This window comes from Peromyscus californicus, unplaced genomic scaffold, assembly GCF_007827085.1.
Source record: "Peromyscus californicus insignis strain IS unplaced genomic scaffold, ASM782708v3 Scaffold_4__1_contigs__length_199733344, whole genome shotgun sequence".
In the NCBI taxonomy this organism is placed as follows: Eukaryota; Metazoa; Chordata; class Mammalia; order Rodentia; family Cricetidae; genus Peromyscus; species Peromyscus californicus.
The window spans coordinates 36751014-36771019 of NW_026294562.1; the positions used below are offsets into that span (position 1 = coordinate 36751014).

The 20006-nt window shown below is 46.9% G+C and overlaps 1 protein-coding gene across 1 annotated transcript in view; it reads right to left on the reverse strand.

Annotated features, from left to right (window-relative positions):
- Dmrt1 (doublesex and mab-3 related transcription factor 1) overlaps nucleotides 1–20006 on the reverse strand; it is a 113830-nt gene that overhangs the window by 28152 nt on the left and 65672 nt on the right. Inside the window, exon 4 of the mRNA XM_052714096.1 lies at nucleotides 19835–19979. Coding sequence (XP_052570056.1) covers nucleotides 19835–19979 — 145 coding nt within the window. The remainder of the gene's footprint in view (nucleotides 1–19834; nucleotides 19980–20006) is intronic.

Genomic DNA, 20006 nt, shown 5'->3' on the forward strand with positions numbered 1-20006 from the left:
TGGTATGCGGAAGGCGCAATTAGAGCAGTATTTAACCTAATCTATTGCTCATCAGAAAATGCTTAGTGTGGAATCAGACACGGGGCTGACAAGAAGCACAGGCAGCTTAACTGTCCCCTCCGGCGATCACTCTCTCAGCCCTGAGTGTGGCAAATTAAAACAACTGCGCATTGACTTTTTGCTTCTGTAAACATTAAAGGGTGATTGACGACGACACCAGCCTGCAACCAGACTGCCTTTAACACGGCCCCTCTTGGCTTATCTGCTCTATTTCCTCAGCAGCATTCCTGAGGGACAGCCAGGAGAGCAGGCTCTGCCATTGGAGCTCACCTAGAGGGGCGGCACCCTACCTTCCACACAAGTGGCTTCAGAGCACTCTTTAAAATGGAGTTTTAAACAAATTACTATCTGTAACTTTCAAACAGAAAAATATACTTCCAACTAGAAAACTTGGAAACCAGTATTTTACTGGTCTGCCATACATTCCAAGGGGAAAGATTCACCTGTTTCCTTTACCTCAAAACGCTAAGGAGTGGGAAAAAAAGACAGCTTGGGTAGCTGGCAAGGACCAGCAGACAAAAGAACAGACTAGCAAGAAGATACCCAGCAAGGATGGTTCTCTGAAGGCCACAGGAGGAGGATCAGGCATGCACCTTGCTCTAAAGCAGGCTACTTTCATCTTCTGGTGCAGAGAAGGAGGACAGTCCTGTCCACAGTGATGCTGGGAACGCTGGGTATCTACCCAGTAAAGAATGGAGGTGGCCGGTTACCTGGATACCAAAAGCCAATATTAACTCAGAGTGGGTCAAATACCTGCGGTAAACCGAAGGACTAAAACTAGAAAACTCCCGGGGGAAGAACAGGGAGAGTTTCATGCCGCTGGACTGTGCAACTCTCAGTGGCGACATCAAAATCACGGGCAGCAGACGAAAGGCGACCAAACTGGACCTTATCAAAGTGTAAAAACCTTTTTTTTTTTTCACACCAAGACACAAACAACAGAGTGCAGCAGCAACCCACAGAACAGGAGAACACACGTCAATCACGTATCAGATAGTGACAAATGCCACTTTAGCAACCTTGGCTTTAATGGCGGCAATCCTTGCCAAGTCCCCAAGGCTAATGTGTTGCCTCAAGGCTACAAAGGCAAGTTTTCTACTGTGGGCAAGCACTCACTCTTGGACTGAGATCAACCACATTTTACGTTCGTCACTCCCCTCCACCTTTAAAAAAAAAAGAAAAAAGAAAAAGAAGTGTGCATCGCAGCTGAGGACGAAGGATCAGTCAGTGTTTGTCAGCACCCACTCAACGCATCTGTCAGTAACACCCGCTCAGCCTGACGGGCTATTTGAATAAGGACTGCTGTTCCCAGAAAAGCTGTAGACTTTTTAGATGGTATTTGTTCAATGTATGGTACTTGTGTTCACGCCTTTGTCTCTGCTTTAAACTCCGAGTTATTCTGTCAATATAAAAGTCCCAAAGTGCTATTTAAGGGGACACTCTACAATGATAGACAAATTCTACCTCTCCTCAGTATCGTCGTCTCAAGCCAAGTGCGGCGACTGAGCAGTTGAAAGGCGGCTGGCATGACGGAGAAACTGGATCTGTAATTAAAAGTTCAGTGCCCTGTGTGGCTGGGCAGCTACTGTCCTAAATGTAACAGGCCAAGAAGGACAAGTGGAGGCAGGGGCGTTTCAGTGCTGGAGTCTGAGGTCGAAGGAGTCACACTACGGACAGAAGTCAGGAGCACTCAGCTCACTGCACTCCGCTCTCTGCAGAATGGGGACAGGTTCCTTCTCTTGTCTGAAGCCCACTCCAGAGATAACTAACCCACTCCCACGATGAGAGCCCTGATCCATTAAGAAGTGGCCTAGTCATGTCTTAATTCCGTTATCGTGGAATGAAGTGCCAAGCTGAGTTTTCTAGGCGAGTTCCAACCGTGGCATCTCCCCACACTAGCTGTCACATGGTCTCTCTTCAGCAGTCTGCTCACAGGGGTCACTAACTGTTACTCTCCCTATCTGGAGTGTTACACAAAGATATTTGTATCCAGTTTCTGACACAGAACTGCTCAAATCCTTGGAATATCCTGAGAGAAAATTGTGGCAGGAGTCTTTTTCATTCTGATGAGGTGACTCTTAGTGGGCTCCCACCTTCAGGGGAGCGACTACTCACTACCAGAAAGAGCAAGCCCCCATTACAAGCTTGGAACTCAGAGGCTTGGAGATGAAGTTTTGTTCCCAATCCCCACCCCACTGCCAGAACTCCTCTCCGATGCAGCACTCCTGGGTAGAATCCTTTCTAGAAAAATAAGAGGAGACAGAGTAGCTTCCAAGTTGTGTGAGTTCTATAGAAAACTGCTGAGCCTAACATGAGGGTATAGGAAGCCCCAAATTCGTAGTCAACCAGAGGGAAATGTTGACTCACAGCTGGAGTCTGAAATGAAGCATGTTTGGGGGACTGAGTCCTTAGCCTATGGAGTCTGGGTGACTAGATAGTCAATCTGTGCCTGCATTTTATTGGATTGTAGTACATCCTACTCACGTCAGAAGAAAAGAAAGTATCTCTTGTAACTGTGAGATCGTTGTTAGGATTAGACAAAATGAGCTGCATCACGTGCTTCAGAGTGGAAGAGATTATCTCCCATGATTGTCTCTGAAGCCGACATCAGCTAATTCACGAACGAACGCCAGTCCTAAGTTCATTGGGACGCTTCTGTGCCGACTCCTAACTCCAAGAAGCAATTTCCCACTTTCTCATTCGCATGCTGGTGTAGAGGCCCGACTTCCCACCGTCCTTGCCAGGAAAACTGGCACACACTCACTCGCACCTGCAGCCACACACAGGAAGCTGTTAGAGCCGAGGACCAGAACTTCTTTCCTGAATTCAGGTATTTGAAAAAGAATCCAAATTATAGGGAGGGAAACTCAGAAACAAGGAAACAACCTGGAAAACATAATGTCCCCAGGACTGAGCGTGACTGTTAAAGACCTGGGTCCTGAGAAACTCCCTTGGTCCTGGGGACCTGGCCACAGGCAAGGGGCTGACACGGGTCAGTGTGAGAGACAGCAACACCTGGGGGGGGGGCAGTAAGAGCAGGGCACAGACTCTACCCATGAACACACTAAATCTTAGTGTCTATTTCCCGAGAACCTTGTCAGAAGGAGGAGACATACAACTCTCTAACGGTGCTGTGAACTGACTGTGTTCTTCCCTCCGTGGCTGCTGAAGCCCTAGACCCCAATGGAACTGGGCAGAGAAAGGACTTCAGGGACGCAGGCAGTGTTAAATGAAGTCATAGTATGATGGAACTCCCTGTAAGAAGTCAAACTGTACCTCAGTCTGTCTGTCTGCCCCCCCCTTCCCTCCCTCTCTCCCTCCCTCCCCTCCCTCCCCCCTCCCCTCTCTACACACACACACACACACACACACACACACACACACACACACACACACACACACACACACAGACTGTCCCAGAAACCAACCCCAACATCAAGTTATTTTGGACTTCTGGCCTCCAAAGAGGAAAAAAGTTCTGGGCCAAAAGCCATCCATCTGTGGTGTTTAGTTATGGCATCCTGAGCTGAAGACAGAAACAATATAACCTAGATCACCTACACAGTCTGTACACACCACATTCCTGTTTCATGTAGCTGACTCCGGTCACTGCACATACTCAGATGTTCGGCAGAAGGGGCTTCTCCAAGCTTCCTGGAGATAAAGCACACCAGGGAAAGCTTTCTGTGACGGGAAAGGCTCCTGCTGCAATTGTACTGCAGGGTCCTGCCATAGGTTTCGATCTCAGACTTCATCAAACCCCTTCACAGATTAGTGTGTTACCTGCCCATATAAAGGGATGAAGCTTCAATAAATGCTACATTATAGATGAACTCTAAAAACATGCTTAAGCAAGCAGATCCATAAGACCAAATATTATTAGATTCCATACATACAAAATGCCCGGGCTAGGGATTTAGCTTAGAAATAGTGCATTTGCTCAACATGCCAAATATCCCTAAGTTTCTTCCCCAGAAATTCAGAAAAAAGAAAAAAGTCCACAATGGGCAAATGATTACGGACGGGGTGGGAGGGAGACAGAAATGGAGCGTGGCTGCTAATGGCTGTAGGGACTCTCTGGAATGGTGGGAATGTTCTGGAACTAGACAGTGGCGATGGTTGCACAACTTCGCCAATATATTAAAAACCACTGAATTGAACAGCTTAAGAGGGTGAACTTTATGGAATGTGAAATATATCTCAGTAAAGCTCTTACAAACAAACTAATAAATCAAGCCCCAGCCCCCTCTGTAGCCACATAAGTAACAGAAAGGAAGCATGCCTGGGCAAGGCTGCACATTGGCACACTGCAGTGTGGCAGTACCCTGGCTTTTCTGTCTAAAGAAAACCCACCCTGGGGCTCATGGAGACCACAGTCAAGCCCGGAGTCAGAGCAGGACCACAGAGCACAGGCTGTGCTCAGTCCCACATCCTACCAAGGCAATGCTGTCGGGCACACGTGAAGAGACATGTCCTTAGACTCGATTAGCATTCAGAGAACACTGTGGCCCTCTTCCAGGGTACATGCTAGGCATAAAGATATGCAGTCGGTGCTCACTGAATTTATTTTTCTTTTCTTTTTTTCTTTTTGTTTTGTTTTGTTTTTCAAGACAGGGTTTCTCTGAGTAGCCCTGGATATCCTGGAACTCACTCTGTAGACCAGGCTGGCCTCAAACAGAGATCTGCTGCCTCTGCCTCCTGAGTGTTGAGATTAAAGGTGAACGTCACCACCACCCAACCTGAATTTTCTTTTTTCTTTCTTTTTTTTAAATGAGCATTGGTGTTTTGCCTGCATGTATGTCTGTGTGAGGGTGTCAAATCCCCTGGACCTGGAGTTACAGACAGTTGTGAGCTGCCATGTGGGTGCTGGGAATTGAACCCGGGTCCTCTGGAAGAGCAGTCAGTGTTCTTAACCACTGAGCCATCTCTTTAAGTCCCTGAATTTACTTTTCGAATCACTGAGGTAAGGCAGTGTCTTCCGAGGATTGCAGAGAGAAAATGAGGAACTGGCTCGACTTCAAGAGCCACCTTTATGACCCACAAATGCAGAAGCACAGGCTTCCATTTTAATTCCCAGTGAGAACGGGCAAGGTTTCAGTTATTGCTGCACTTACTACGTGTCTAACCTACAAAAGATGAAGGAAGAAACGTGATTCCCTTGGCCCTCCTGTGCCTTTGAATTACCTAAGCAGCAGCAGCAGAAACTACAGTTAAATGTTCAAGGCTGAACTACCATCTGGAAATATATAGAAAGCCCCTCCCCCCCCAATGACTTCAGCCCAATAAGGAAATTGGCCCAAGAGGCACCAGCGCCACCTCCTGGCCTAACCTTACAGGGACAAAACTAATTTGAAACTCAAAGGTCATCTTAATTTGCCTCTCCCCGCCCCCCGCCCCAGGGTGGTTCAGACAAGAGTGATCACAGAAGGCACCAGCGGCCAGCGGCCGGAGGGGGCAAATAAAAGCACAAGGCAGCAGGTTAGCTTAACTTTTACAGACCACAAATGACTTTTAGTCCAATAAAATATTTAGAAAATGATTACCATCAACACTTCTTATTGTTTGAAAACTAAAACTAACTGGGTGTTCATTTTCTCTCAAAGTAGATGGGAACCATTCCACCTGCTGGCCCGATCACCTCGGCAAGAGGTGATGCTGGAGAATTTAAGGCCACTCTCCCCTCCACTGGACACTGAGGGCTTGCTCCTCTGTGTCCCCAGAAGCCATATGCCGCAGTTTCTCCTTGAGGCCTCTTCCAGAAAGATGGACAGTTAGTCAGTCTTGGCGAAGACTTTACAAATAAGAGAAATCAACCTCAAAAGGCAGTGGGTGTAGCCCGGAGAGCTTTGCTTAGCTCTTCATTTAAAGAGTTGTGGGGTCGACCTAGACTCCCGGCAGGCTTAAGTGGGTGCAGACCACAAATCGTTCTCACAGCCTCCTGTGCAAAACAGAGAATTTGAAAATATATGTGTTAAGTAGATGATCAGGGGACTTCAGGGGAAGCTGTTATCTCTGAATATTATTTTTATGGAGCCCATTTTTAATATTGGCGCTTTTAGGGTGAATGTAAATAAACCTGATCATTCAATAAATTCAGTCTATCTTTTATTTCGCAGATTTAAGCTAAAACGGCATAAATCTCTTATTTGGAAGCAGCATCTCTCAAGATAGCAGAGGCAGCACCAGGATTTTGATACCCACTTAAAAAAATAATAAATAAGGGAGTGACTTCAGAGACTTCCCCAGGAGTATGTAAGAGGAGTGCAGTGCTCAACTACAGTGGAATGTAGGATCTTCTACCAAAGTGGACATTACAGAGGACAGTAATAGACCCAAGAGAAAAGGGTCCCTGTTTGTGTATGAGAAGATGGGAAACACGATCACTTTACACACAGATCAAACTGACTTTCTCAATGAATTGACCCTAGCTCCCCGGCAAAGTTTCCATCTATGCCAAGTTCAATGAACAACAGCTTGGAAAGTACATAAAATCTGGTCACCATTCTTTACACCTGAAACCCGTTTGGAAGCTGACCTCGGCACATAGTGTATATCCCGTGTATATGTGCAGGATGGGAAGTATATGCCTATATATAAATACAAATACATATAAAGCTAACTTTCAGTGTTCAGAAAACAAAAGCTATCCCCATATAACAGCCAAATTCTAACATAACTCACTCTGGACACCTCATCTGGTGTGCACTGCACTCATTCCCAGTGTAAACCCCACAGCGCCGGGCAATGATATACTGTAATGTCACATCGCAATCTGGATTTACTATAAAGGGCCGCTGACGGGCTTCAGAGCAGTAAACATTGCAGCGAGGTGTATTTCACACTGAGCTGGTTTTTATGAAGAACACTTCACCGCCCAGGCACGGCACCCGGGTGATGAATGGTGAAAGATGCATGACAAGCTTCATCATTGTTTGTAAATCTTAACTGTTCCTGCTCACTAACCCTGCAGGCAATTTTCAAAGACAGCAGCCAACAGAAGGACAGCGCAGCTCTCCTGAAGGTTATTCAAGTTGTACTTGGCCTGGGGCCGTGCCTCCCAAGAGCTGGGCAGGGAAAAGAAACTCCAAAGTTACTCCTCACTATGCCAGAGGCCCGGCAGACTCAAGTCGGAGTCAAATGAAGTCTTCGCAGTCATGATCTGGCAGCTCTAACTTCAGTGGCTACAGCCACAAGCAAGGCCCGCCGTGCCGAGGCTGGAGCTTCCCGGCTTTAAACACAATAGTCACTGGATGAGCTGAGGGTACAGGCAAAGTTGGTGTGTGCCCGGCCCTAGATGGAAAGCTTCCAAGAGGAACTTGAAGACACAGAAAGCTATTCCATTCGAGCCACCAAAGGCCACTAAGAGAGTCAAAAAATGGTATCTTTCTAAAAGATGATCTGGGAGGGCCAGTGAGATGGCTCATTGGTTGAAAGCACTTGATGAGTTCCGTTTTGGGGACCCTCATGATGTAAGTCCCATAAGTTATCCTCCAACCCCTCCCCCGACACAGTGAATGCACATGCGCACACACATACGTGCGCGCGCGCGCACACACACACACACACACACACACACACACACACGAAGTACACATGCAAAAATAAATACATATAATAAAAACTTTTAACTATCTGGGAAAAACTGGACTACTCTTGCTCATGTTAACAAGTAGTATATCATATAGAATCATAAACTGACTTAGCTTAGGATCAAAAGAAAAAGTGACTGTGTAAGAAGCAGCTGGTGGTGTTTCTATTTCTAACTACTTATAGTTTCTAAGATAATAACTAGCTACCTAACCTTCCAATACCTGCCCCTCATCAAATATGAACTGTGCTCAACTCTCGCCTGTTAAATAAGAAGGAAATTCAAATATAACCGTAAAACTAAGTGGCTTTCCCGTATTTGTCAAGAAACCATCTCAGTTGACCCGCTGGCGGGTTTCAGGCTGTTCCTAAGCTTTGTGCTGTGAGGGAAGAGAAAAGCATCTCTGGGTGGGGGGCTTCTGAAGGAGGCCTGTGCTACAGGACCGTATTCTGACATTTCACAACAGCAACAGAAACACTGTTGTAGCCACGTCGAAGTAAGTAGCCTCCCATCACAGTCGTTGTCTCTTTGAACATATTTCAGACACAGACGTATCAGACCATTTGGCCAGGGAGGCTTCAGAAAGACTATGCCCTCCCTATGCCTCAGCTCCCACACCTGGCATGTGGAAACCAGGGCCCCTCTTTCTCCCTGGCTCTCAGCCGCTGTCTCCACGCCTCAGCGTTCTCATCTGTCACACGGCGGTGATAATACTACTGTAAGTTATACCAGTAAGGTGCACAGGGCGCTGTCTTAAAGACACTGTGGAAGCGACGTGTGTTTGTAAGAGTAACACAAGGACCAGAAGTGAAGGAAAGGAAAACAAAGGAGAGAGACCAGCCAGGCAAAGCGGTTCCAAGGTGGGAGTGGACCCTAGTGAACCTTACTGCAAGCACCACGGACAAGGCTTGGAGGAAGCATCCTGCCAGCCCCCCTCTGTAAGTGGGAATACGGGTAAAGCCTCATCTGAGCCTCTTGCAAGGCTACATTCTTCATCAAAAGCCAGACTCATGCAAAGAATTAAGTCTGTGAAACTGAGAGCTTCCCCCAGGGCAAGATTCTCTGCAATACAGTCCAGGATGCATACAGCCTAGGGGCTGCACTCCATACCCACATGGAGATAACATTTCACCAAGCACTGGTGAGACCAGAGTGGAAATAATCGGAGAGTGGTCCTCTTATTCATTCAGCAGAACACGAAGCATCCTGGGGAGGGCCCCCTCTGCCCGTGTGCATACATGAGAACACACCCTGGTCATTCCTCCTCAGTGCCGAGATGACTGATCCCATGCCTTACATGGCCGAGTCTGACCTCCCCAAGGCAGGTCCCTGAGAAGCACCTCCATTATTAGATGACAGCCTGGTGACTGACTTTGTTAAACATTGGCATTTTACACTTACATAGCTATGCTGGGGCCACCAGCTCTCAATCTTGTCCAGACTGCCTCTGCAGGGCCTGTGTTTCATAGAGAAAGAAAAAGACCCAAATAAAAACAGCTCTGCTTGTCATCCAGAGCACATCAACTAGTCTATACTGTTCTTTATGTTCTTTAGGAGTTGCTGGTCCAACAGTCTCTCTCCCTCTCTGTTGCCTTTCCATCCATTGAGAAACACCAACATACTTCATTCCCAAATTCAAAATGGCTACCATTCGTAAATGCTTAAAAACGTGGATATTCTATATTCCTCATTCAGCAGACCACGATGTCTAACTAATTTTGAAATTCTCAATACACAATACACATACACTCAGGTCCATTAGAACCCCTGTTGGGCTAAAACTAAGCCCTTCTTTATGAAAGCAATACTTTTAATTTACACAGTCCACTGCTCAACACCTGCTGATACAGAGAGGTGAAGAGGCAGGGTGATGGCCTTTGAGCCAACAGGAAATGTGACAAGGGAACATCAGTGTGGACAGCAGTGTTCCATGATTTTGCACAGCTCTTTATGGATCCACATATGAAAACAGGTAAACTGTTGTTACTGCGTTCAGCTTCCCAGTTGAGTGAACCGGAGCTCTAAGATACCATCTGAGCACAGCACTTTTGGGCCAGAGCTGGGGACCCTAAGGGCTGTTCCCACTGCAGGGCTCTGGTCTCTTCCAGGTACCAGCTTCTGTCACATGAGCCACTGAATGCTCCACTCACCTCTCTCTTCAAAGCGAGAGCTGACAATAAAAGATCACATACAAAAAACTAAGGTTATCAGTCCAGCACTCTTTTCTTTGAAATGTGGCAAACAAGCTATTTCCTATGGCACCAAGTTTAAAATAAGGGTAACATCCTCTAAACACTACATGAGACACGGTCACCTTCTCTTAAGGGAGGGGGGTAACAAGAGCCAATGTTCTCTCCTATAGACTGGGTCACACAGCTCGGGGCAGAGCACACAGGACAAAAGCAGCCCTTGGAGTCTTGGGCTCACTTTCCACAGGACTAAGCCAGACCGACACATTTCTAGAACATTCTTCTCCACAACAAGGCCTGCCAGCAACACCAGCACCATCCTTGAAGGGAGGAACTGGGTGTGATGACATCTGCTACCTTTTATTGTGTTTGCACTTCTCCACACTGGACCCCATCAGAACCCCACAACAGCCACGTGACCTCACAGTGCCCACCCTCACCCTCCAAAGCAAGAAATGAAACCAGCCTTTGAGAAAGGCCTGCTGTGGCTAAGGCCATGCAGCTGCTGATTCATAGGCCCATTTTTACTAACCAGACCGTCCTATCCCTCCACATAGCCACTTACCACAGAAGGTTGCTCACCTCACATTGAAGGGACCCATGACAAAGAGATCTCAGGGTGCTTCCAAATGGCAGCATGGCCTCCGCGCTCCCACCTGCGGAGTCTGGAGGTGATGCCAGGAGACCTTTCCCACAAAGCACAATTCCACCACACAACACTGAACGTGTCTCAGGTGACTGCACAACCACTCTGCCTACTGCCTGGCAGTGCGGAGGAGCGGCATCCACTGTCAGTGGCTGCTCAGGAGTCCGAGGCAACCACTTCTCCCGTCTGCGCTCAGATCATCACAGAAGCTGACCAAATCTTTTAAGTGTGTCTGTCTTCCCCAGGTGATCCAATGTGGTGATATATTGTGTACCCTAATAAACTTGCCTGAGGATCAGAGGACAGAGCCAGCCACTAAATTAGATATAGAGGTCAGTCAATGGTGGCACACACCTTTAATCCTATGACTCGGGAGGCAGATATCTGTCTGGATCTCTGTGAGTTCAAGGCCACACTGGGCTACATGAGATTGATCCAGTATAGGAGAGAAACAGAGCCAGGCAGTGGTGGCACACACCTTTAATCCAGCACTTGAGATCTCATGCCTTTGCTTGGGAAGCACACCCGCCTTTAATCCCAGGAAGTAATATGGCAGGGCAGAGAAAGGTATATAAGGCATGAGGAAACAGGAACTCTCTCTCTTTACACTGAGGATTTTGTAGAGGTAAGAACTAGGGGCTGGCTGTTCTGCTTCTTTGATCTTTCAGCTTTCACCCTGATATCTGGCTTTGAGTTTTTTTATTAAAAGACCATCAAAGAGTCAAACAACAATCCAAACCTCACTGCAGGTGTTAACTGCCTGCTAAGAACTTTTGCTAAAGAGAACAACATGTAGAAAAGGTGCCTCTTTACAGATGCTACCTGTATGCGACGGGGCACAGTGAAGAAAATGTCAACATGAACGCTCCATGATGTGGTTAAGGTTTTTATTGTAGATTTGAGAGCAGGGAGACAAAGAGGCAGACTGGACGTGGCCAGGGTTAGGGAAGTAGGAAAGGACAGGGGAGATAGTGAGATAGCAAGAAACAGAACAGAGCATAACAAGAGAGTCAGCAGGAGTAAGGAGAGAGAGAATGAGTATGAGAGTAATGAGAACAACTGGGTTCTAAGAGGAAGGGTAGCTGGAGCGGGGACGTCCACGAGCTGGAGGGAGCTTAGGGCAGGGGAGCTGGAAAGAAGGGCTGGGGTGCTAGCCCAGACTCTGAAATGTATAATGTGCACTTGTGATACTAACGGAGCCTGGAGGCCAGCACGGGCTTTGCTATGCTGACAGAAGTCACTGGCAGCCGTATGCCCCTTCTGCCCGGTGAGGGAAATGGCTCCTATTGGCAGACAACCGGCTTCACAAGTTCCTGAGGAATGCTGACTTTTATCTAACTGCCAGAAATCCCCCTATGGTTCGTGTGGAGTCCATTTCTCAATACACATACAGACTGCCTGAGACCTAACACTACCCACCTACAGCCACATGTGCATTTAGTGAAACAGAGGCATTGCTGTGGTACCCCCATGTCACCCCTTCCGGAGTGAGCCTCATTTCCTGGATGTGCCCACAGCCACTTCCCAAACACCCTCCATGTGTTGCTATGAACTGGCCACACATTCTCCCACACCAGTCTTCTACTTGGGCAAATCAGTGATTTCCAAACTATATGGAGGGAAGGACCTACGCTTTATTTACTTTGAGTTTCTAATCTACTTTGATTAGATACTTTTATAGTACAATAAAGATGAATTATGAGAGCCATAATTGAGAAAATTGGAAAACAAGTTAGTGTTGGTTAGGATATGGGGAAGTGGGAGCCTCTCAGAGACTGATGGGAATGTAAGACAGGGCAGCTGCTGGGAGAAGAGGTTAATGTGCCTCAAAAAATTAAATATAAAACTCCCTCAGACCTAGCAATTCCACTCCGGAGGGTTTGGCTAGACATACACGAAAAGGCCCCGTCTCCAGGGCAGCACTATTGGGAGGTGGCGGAACCCGGAGTTGGCCACAGGACCGTCATCCTAAGGAGGCAAGATGACGGCATGTTCAAAGCCTGGCTGGACTACTGAGTGAGTTCGAGGCCAGCCTGGGCTGCCTGTCAAAGCCCTGAAGCAAAAGGGATAAAAGAGGGATAGGGTTACATCTCAGTGGTACAGTGCTTGCCTGGCACGTGCCTGACCTTAAAGTCAATCCCCAGTGGGAGGTGCTGGGTCACGGGAACATACCCCTGAAAGAAGGCGCGGGACCCTAACCTCTTCCTGTTCCTTTTTTCCACCTGGCTGGCAAGGTCAGTGGTTTTATTCCACTGTGTCCCTTTGCCATGTGGCTCCCCCACCAGAAACCCAAAGCAATGGGCCCACTCAGTAACAGGTGGGGACCTCCAAAGCTGTGAGTCGAAACTAACCTTTACTCTTTGAAAGCTACTAAAGCCAGTCTTTTTATTATAGTGGCAAAAGGTGACTAATACATACTTCTAGGGAGAAGTTCAGAGGATCTAAGAACAGGTAATCAAATGGGCATGTATGTGTGTCCTGCCGGCATGATCAAGTCACAGCAGTCAGAGAACGGCAATAATCCAAATGTCCATCAAAGGATGAATGAACAAAACATGATACATTCAAACTACAGACTATCATTCAGCCATAAAAATGAATGGAGTGCTAATTCACACTAAAGTGTGGATGAACCATGAAAACTTGAGGTTAAGAGAAGGAGGACAGACAAAGGGCCGTGTGTCACCTATTCCATTTGCATGAGACATCAAGAATAGGGGAATCTGGAGGCAGAAAGCAGGTTAGTGCTTTCCAGGGGCTTAGGAAGGGAAGAGTGGACCTAACGGCTTCATGGATATAAGTTTCCTCTTCAGTGCATACACATGACTTGGAACCACACAGAAGGGACAGTTGCCCTAACTGTGACATACACAACACCCCAGGTACAGTTTCAGATGTTTCATGATTATCTTATGTGAGATACAACTGAACTACTACAACAATGAAAGACAAAGCTACAAGCCCCTGGAGACGAATCTTAAATAGTCTTAATAATAATAATAATAATAAAACCTCAGTGCCAGCTATCAGGGTAAATTCTGGAAGATCAGAGAAACAGAACAAGACACAGCTAACCTCACCTCGCCAACTCCTCATCAGATTCTGTTTCCTCAAACCGGGAGCCTCTGAGTCCGCATCCGAATGGATCTCAGCTGAACTGCTACTCAAAGCCTAAAAGCTTAAAAAGCCTCTAGTTCCTGGTCCTCACGCCTTAAATACCTTTCTGCTTCCTGCCATCACTTCCTGGGATTAAAGGTGTGTGTCACCATATCTGGCTGTTTCCAGTGTGGCTTTGAACTCAGAGATCCAGATGGATCTCTGCTCTGGAATGCTAGGATTAAGGGTGTGTGCTACCACTGCCTAACCTCTATGTCTAATATAGTGGCTGTTCTGTTCTGTGACCCCCAGATAAGTTTATTGGGGTGCACAATATATCAACCACAAGCCCCATGTCTGACATCAAGCTCACTGGACATCTAGTTGCCCTGTCAAGTAGCTACAGTCTCCCCTTATTCTTGACTCCTTTATGTATCACTCTTCTTCAACCAGTAGGAAAAATATCTGCAGACCCACCCGAGCTGCCACTCTGGAGCGCACTGGCCTGGCTCCCTGGGTCCCACTGTGATGGTTAATCTTAGCTGGATCTGGAACTAACTAACAGACACACCTTTAGGTAGGTCTGTAAGAGTATTTCCCAGAAGGACAGACTTCTGGAGAGGAAAGTCTCCCCAGAGATAAGGAAGTCGGAGAGAAAAGCTGTTGCATTTTGCCTGCCAGGCTTCACCTCTTGTTAGTGTGTGCATCTATCCTACAGTGGTCACTGCCGCTGCTGCCACCACCCTTTGCTAACACAGAAACCCATTTCCTTTGGACTTCCAGCGTGGACTGAACACCAATGGCTGGCTCTCCAGAATTCCTCCAGTGTATAGCACCAGACTAGAACTGCTGAGTCACGCAGCCTCATAGACCAAAGAGCAACTAGTTCCCAGGCTCTCCAAGCATGAAGACGGCCCAAGCTCCCCACCAGAGCAGCAAGGTCATCCATCATTTTTAGCTGGGACCAGGCAGTGGGCAAGCCCGGCTTTCCTGTCCTATGGTCAACCCTGCTTGGCTTGGTTCACTGAAGTACTTCCTTCACTCGACTTCTGAAACACCGGTGACCCACCGGCAGTTTTCATCCACCTCACTGGCTGCTTATCTCCTTCACTCATCCCATCGACCAATGCTCAACACACTGAGGTCCCCAGGCTCGGGGCCTCAGTCCTCTCTGCCCCCTCTGCATTCCTGGACATTCACTTCTCAGGCGATTCTCGTCAGACTGGCTTACCCAGCGTCTGTCTACTGAACCCTCAACTTTTTATTTCTAGTAGGGGTGGTTCCCCTCCACTCAGACTTCACACATCCAAGTTCTACTCAGAGCCCACGTGCATGTGTCACGGACTTCTCAAACCTGGTGGAAAAGTCATCTCGCAGAGGCTGAGAATGTACCTCAGTGGTACAGCACTTGCCTAGGAGGTGGGACCCTGGGTTTAATGCCCAGCTCCTCACACTCAGAGACAAATAGTCAAGCTTGGGCGGTGCACAGAGAACCTCAGCTCCCACCGACACACATCCCAGCCATCACTTCTGGATGGGACAGGGTCTGCTCAGACCTCCTCCACAGAGAACCACCACCGAAGCAAGCTGCCAGGGGAAACCTTTGACACTTTTTTTTTCCCCCCACAACAGAGTTCTCCTGCTGCCATCCACTGAAGGTCCAGAGGACAGCATTCAGCTCACACCCATTTCTCTAGAGACCAAGGTTAGCTGGGCAAGATGGTACACACCTGTAATTAGAGGCAGGAGGCTCACAAATTTGAAGCTGCCTTGATTTACACAGTGAGTTTAAGTCCAGCCTGACCAACTGTCTCACAGTAAAACTTTTTTAAAGGCCTGGGGCTGTAGCTCAGTGGTACAGCATTTCCCTAGCATCCATGGGTTCGATAAGTTACGTTTATCCATTAAAGAAATTGAAAAATATATTAATGGACAAATACATACTCAAATAAAAATATTAAAAAACACCAAGTCCACTTACAAGACCATTTTTCAAATCACTTAGAAGACCATATCTGAAACATGTGGAAACCTGTGGAAACACGCTGGCCTGTTGAAAGGAACTCAACTCAACCATGACTATGGCTAGGCAGAACTGTGACCAGGGCCAGTTTCTCAGTGACTACAATGATGTCCCCAGCCCCACGCACCACATCCTGCCACTGTCTCAGACCCTCAGACCCACTATCCAAAGGGGCCTAGCCTACTCCAAAGCACCAAAGTGGGGGGCCCCACATGCCAAAAAGATGACCTGTGGACATCCTGGCTCCCCAATGATTTTCCCGACCTTCATCGGCTTTGTAAAGCTTCATACATGGCACTCCAGGCAGCCAGACATCAGTAAACCACGTTCCTTTCTCCCGTTAGCTGGGTTTCGGGTTTTCCACTAATTCGTTTTTCTTTTTCCATAATTCCAAGTTAACAATCCTGAGATTTATCTATGGTTCTTCAGGGCCATCTCCCTCTTGCCCACAGCTTGAGCTCCTGACTAATTATCAGTGGATGAGAAGGTCCCAGGAAGTGAGGCCAGAGGCCTCAGGAAAAGTAAGCAATTCTTGATGTCTCATGCTATGGTCACAATGCGGCAAACACTGCTTTCGTGGACCGTTACCTCTTTCCTTCTGAGTTTTACGGCCGCCTCTGCCGTAACTTCAGACAAATCTAGTGTTCCTCTTCACATTCGCTCCTCTCTGCTCCAGTAAAAGGCCTCTTACATTTTTCTGTCTTACTGCCCTGCTCTCAATTGACACCTTTATCTCAAGAAGGCCAGTGCTTCTAAAGCTAGTCCCTTATTGCTGGAGTAAGAAGCACAGGCGGTTTCCTCCTGTAAGGGGAACTTTCTAATTATCTACATGACAACAAGTCTCTTTAACCACTTCATCTCCAAACTGGACACAGCAGAGTTGGGATCCTGACTGTTCAGGCTTTCGTTCCCTGATGGGGCATGCTCACTTAAAAACAGACAGACTTCTTCATTCCTTCCTTCCTTCCCTCCCTCCCTCCCTCACTCACTCACTCACTCACTCACTCACTCACTCACTCAACAAAGAGCAAAGAGAGGCTGTCCGAGCAGACTGAAAAGGAACGTGGCTTGTGTGCTTTCTCTTGAGGAGCGCGCTGGCCCAAAGGCGGCACCACGGAGAATATGGATGTTACGAAACAGGGAGGGCACAATCTGCTCTAAACACAGCGATCGAGTATCAATAAAAATGAAAGCACAGCCATCACTGTGCACTTCCGTTTCTTCATGTCCGACAACCTAGTTTCCATGACCTAAACGTCCTATATCCACGGAAGCTATTATTGGATTTTAGGGGAGTAAATAAAGCAGCATTTGCTCGGCTTTTTTGTTTTGCTTTTGCTTCTGTGGACAGGGGTTCTTGCCCAGCTTTTAAAGATTTAATACCAAACGTGAAGATGAGGTCATAGTTCTGATTCTCATTTTCTTTAGCTTTAGCAAAGAAACCCTTGGCCTGGAAGATAGCTCAGGAGGTACAGGCACCCTATCCTACTCTAGGCTGCTGAGTTGAGCTCAATCCCTAGAATCCATGACAAGGTTAAAGGAGAGAAGCAGCTCTGCAGCTCTACGAAGTCCTCTGACCTTCACACCCACATCGTGGCCTTCCCCTCCCCGTGCAACAAACATAATAGAATTTTAAAAGTCTTCCTCCATAGTCACACTATTTAGGAAAGGAACATCTCCTTCCATTTAGTACAAGGGACTCCATAGTCACACTATTTAGGAAAGGAACGTCTCCTTCCATTTATTACAAGGTAATCACGAAAATGTCTGGGCCAGTCCCTTCCGTGTCACTCAGGACTGCCCTGATTGCCCCTTCCGGGCTCCACTGTTTTCGTCTAGCTTTCCTAAACTAAAAGAGGATGCTTAAGTATAATTCACTTATAAATGGGCTCTGGAAATGCAGCCAGGGAAGACCTACCCATCAACTCGGCATAACTGTTGGGGAGAAGGTTAAAACTGAAGTTGAGGAATTGTGTATTTCAAAGTGCTTTGGTTCATTAAACACTTTGGTTTGGTTTTTTTTGTTTGTTTGTTTGTTTGTTTGTTTTATTTCAGCCGTATCAGAATTATTTGCATTGCTACTACAGAAGCCCAGATCTACTGTATTAAAAAATGTTTTACTGTGCTACTTTTCCCCCAAAAGATGAATGTACTTTGATTTTTAAAGCAAGACTCTTTGTGAAACAACTATTTATTGTACAGAACTTCACTTCATTAAGAAAAAAAAAAACATGTGGACTTGAAACACATTTAAAGCATCCCTGGGCACTGGGGTATCTTCTCAAAGCCCTTGCTCAGCATCAGCAACGATCCCTGGGGTTTCAGCCTTGCATGTCACGCTGTTCCTCAACAACATAACATCTGGAGACTGGAGAGATGGCTTATCCGTTAAGAGCACTGCCTGCTCTTCCAGAGGACCCAGGATTGACTTCCAGAATCTACATGTTAGCTCAAAACCACGCACAACTCCAGTTCCAGGGGATCTAATACCCTCTTCCTGCCTTTGGGCATCAGGCACACATGTGGTACACATACATGCATGCACGCAAAACACACACATGAATTCTTCTTAATTAAAAAAGATAAAAAGAAAATAACATTTGAGGACAGAAGTCTACTGTTACCACAAGTATTCAGAAAGGGGGAAAATTGTGTTAAGAATAAACCAACTCAAAAGAGGTTTTTGATATCTGGTATGGGAATTTTTGTTAGGTGGTCTTTGGCTCTTGGAGGAGTGCATCAGCTCACATGAGGTAAGTTCATGAAAGCTATGTATGTCTTTATACACAGAATGACATGCAGTTTTTGTTTTAGGAAACAGTTTATAGTATGAGTCCGTGTGGCTTTTCCAGTCATCCATGCTGCTATTTTACCTCCCTCCCCCCCCCCCCCACTTCTGTAAGGATCCCTCCATTTCCCCTGTACAAATACACAAATGCACACAGTACACCTGATGACGAAGTAGCCATGAAACTGAAGCAGAGTAGGGAGGGGTATGTGAAGGAGGGATTGGAGGGGGGAAGGGGAAGGGAGAACTGTTGTAACTAAAATACAATCTGAAAAGTAAACAAACAAAAAGATACTTAAAAGAAAATGAAGCTATAAAAAAAGAACAAAGTAAAACCAATTTGTAGCTGAATTCTTTAAGAATGTTCATCTGGAGAAAAGTAATCACCAATCTCATCTGGCTGTAGACCCTGGGAGTTTCATTAATGACCTGCCTGGTAAGGTAGTTCCAGTTAGTCCAATAGCAGTACAAGTGTTAAGGGAGAAACCAATCCCTTTCCGCTTGGCTTTAGGGCCCATACCACAAAAATAGGACCCACACTTAACACTGTCAACAAGACCAAGAACTTACGGCTAGACAGCTCATGGGCCCTAGAGAAAGCCTACTATTACTCTACAATGGACATAGTATTAAAACAACTCCTAACGACTTACCGCTACACTGTCAATCAACACATCTCTCCACCCTCAGCAGAGAAGCTTCTTCTTGCAGTAGACGTTAATTACTACAGAGGCCCACAACTGGTCACCATGCAGAGATTAGGAGATTTTAGAGTGTTCAACCCTAAATGGGACATCTATATCACATCCTTTCTCCTCAAGGATCAGGGGTCTAAGTGGAAGAGTTTAAGAGCCAGAAGTGGAGGGTGACTTGAGGAAACACTGCTTTCCAGATGTAAGAGGGCAATTCCACGTATGAACACACAGCAACTGTGATGCACAAGACCTGTGCAAGCTCCAGCCAGCAAAATCCCGCATGGAGGAAGTGTGCATGCGCGCAGGGGATACACACACACACACACACACACACACACACACACACACACACACACGGACACGGACACACGGACACACGGACACACACGGACACACAGCCCCACCCCAGCTAAGAAGTTATTGGTATTTGATTGCTGCTTGGAGAAGGAAAGTCAGATGTCTTTAGAGATGTGCTGCCTGGTTTATCAACCAGATGTGCCCTGGTTTATCCAGGGCAGGTCATAACACAAACTGGACTCTGTGGGGGAGGGGAGGAGGGCGGGAGAGAGAGAAGGAGAAGAAGTTGGATGGATACGAAGGTGGGAGATCTGGGAGGGGCTGTATGATAGTCTCACAGAATTAATAATAATCTAAAAATCTCCCAAAGCTCCCATGAGCCACAGCCACAGAAAACTACTTCTCTCCTGCTAGGCATCATCTCAATTCCAGATACCCACCACAGAACCTACCGCTTGCTTTGGCTTCTGAGTAGGAGGGGCCGTCCTCAAAGGTGAAGATCTGGGACATGCTCTGGCCCAGGTAGGAGGGAGGCCCGTAGTATGAGTGCATCCTGTACTGGGAGCTCACCGGGTGGCGGCTCTCTGAGGTCTTCATCTGCTTAAGAAAAATTAAAGAACATCT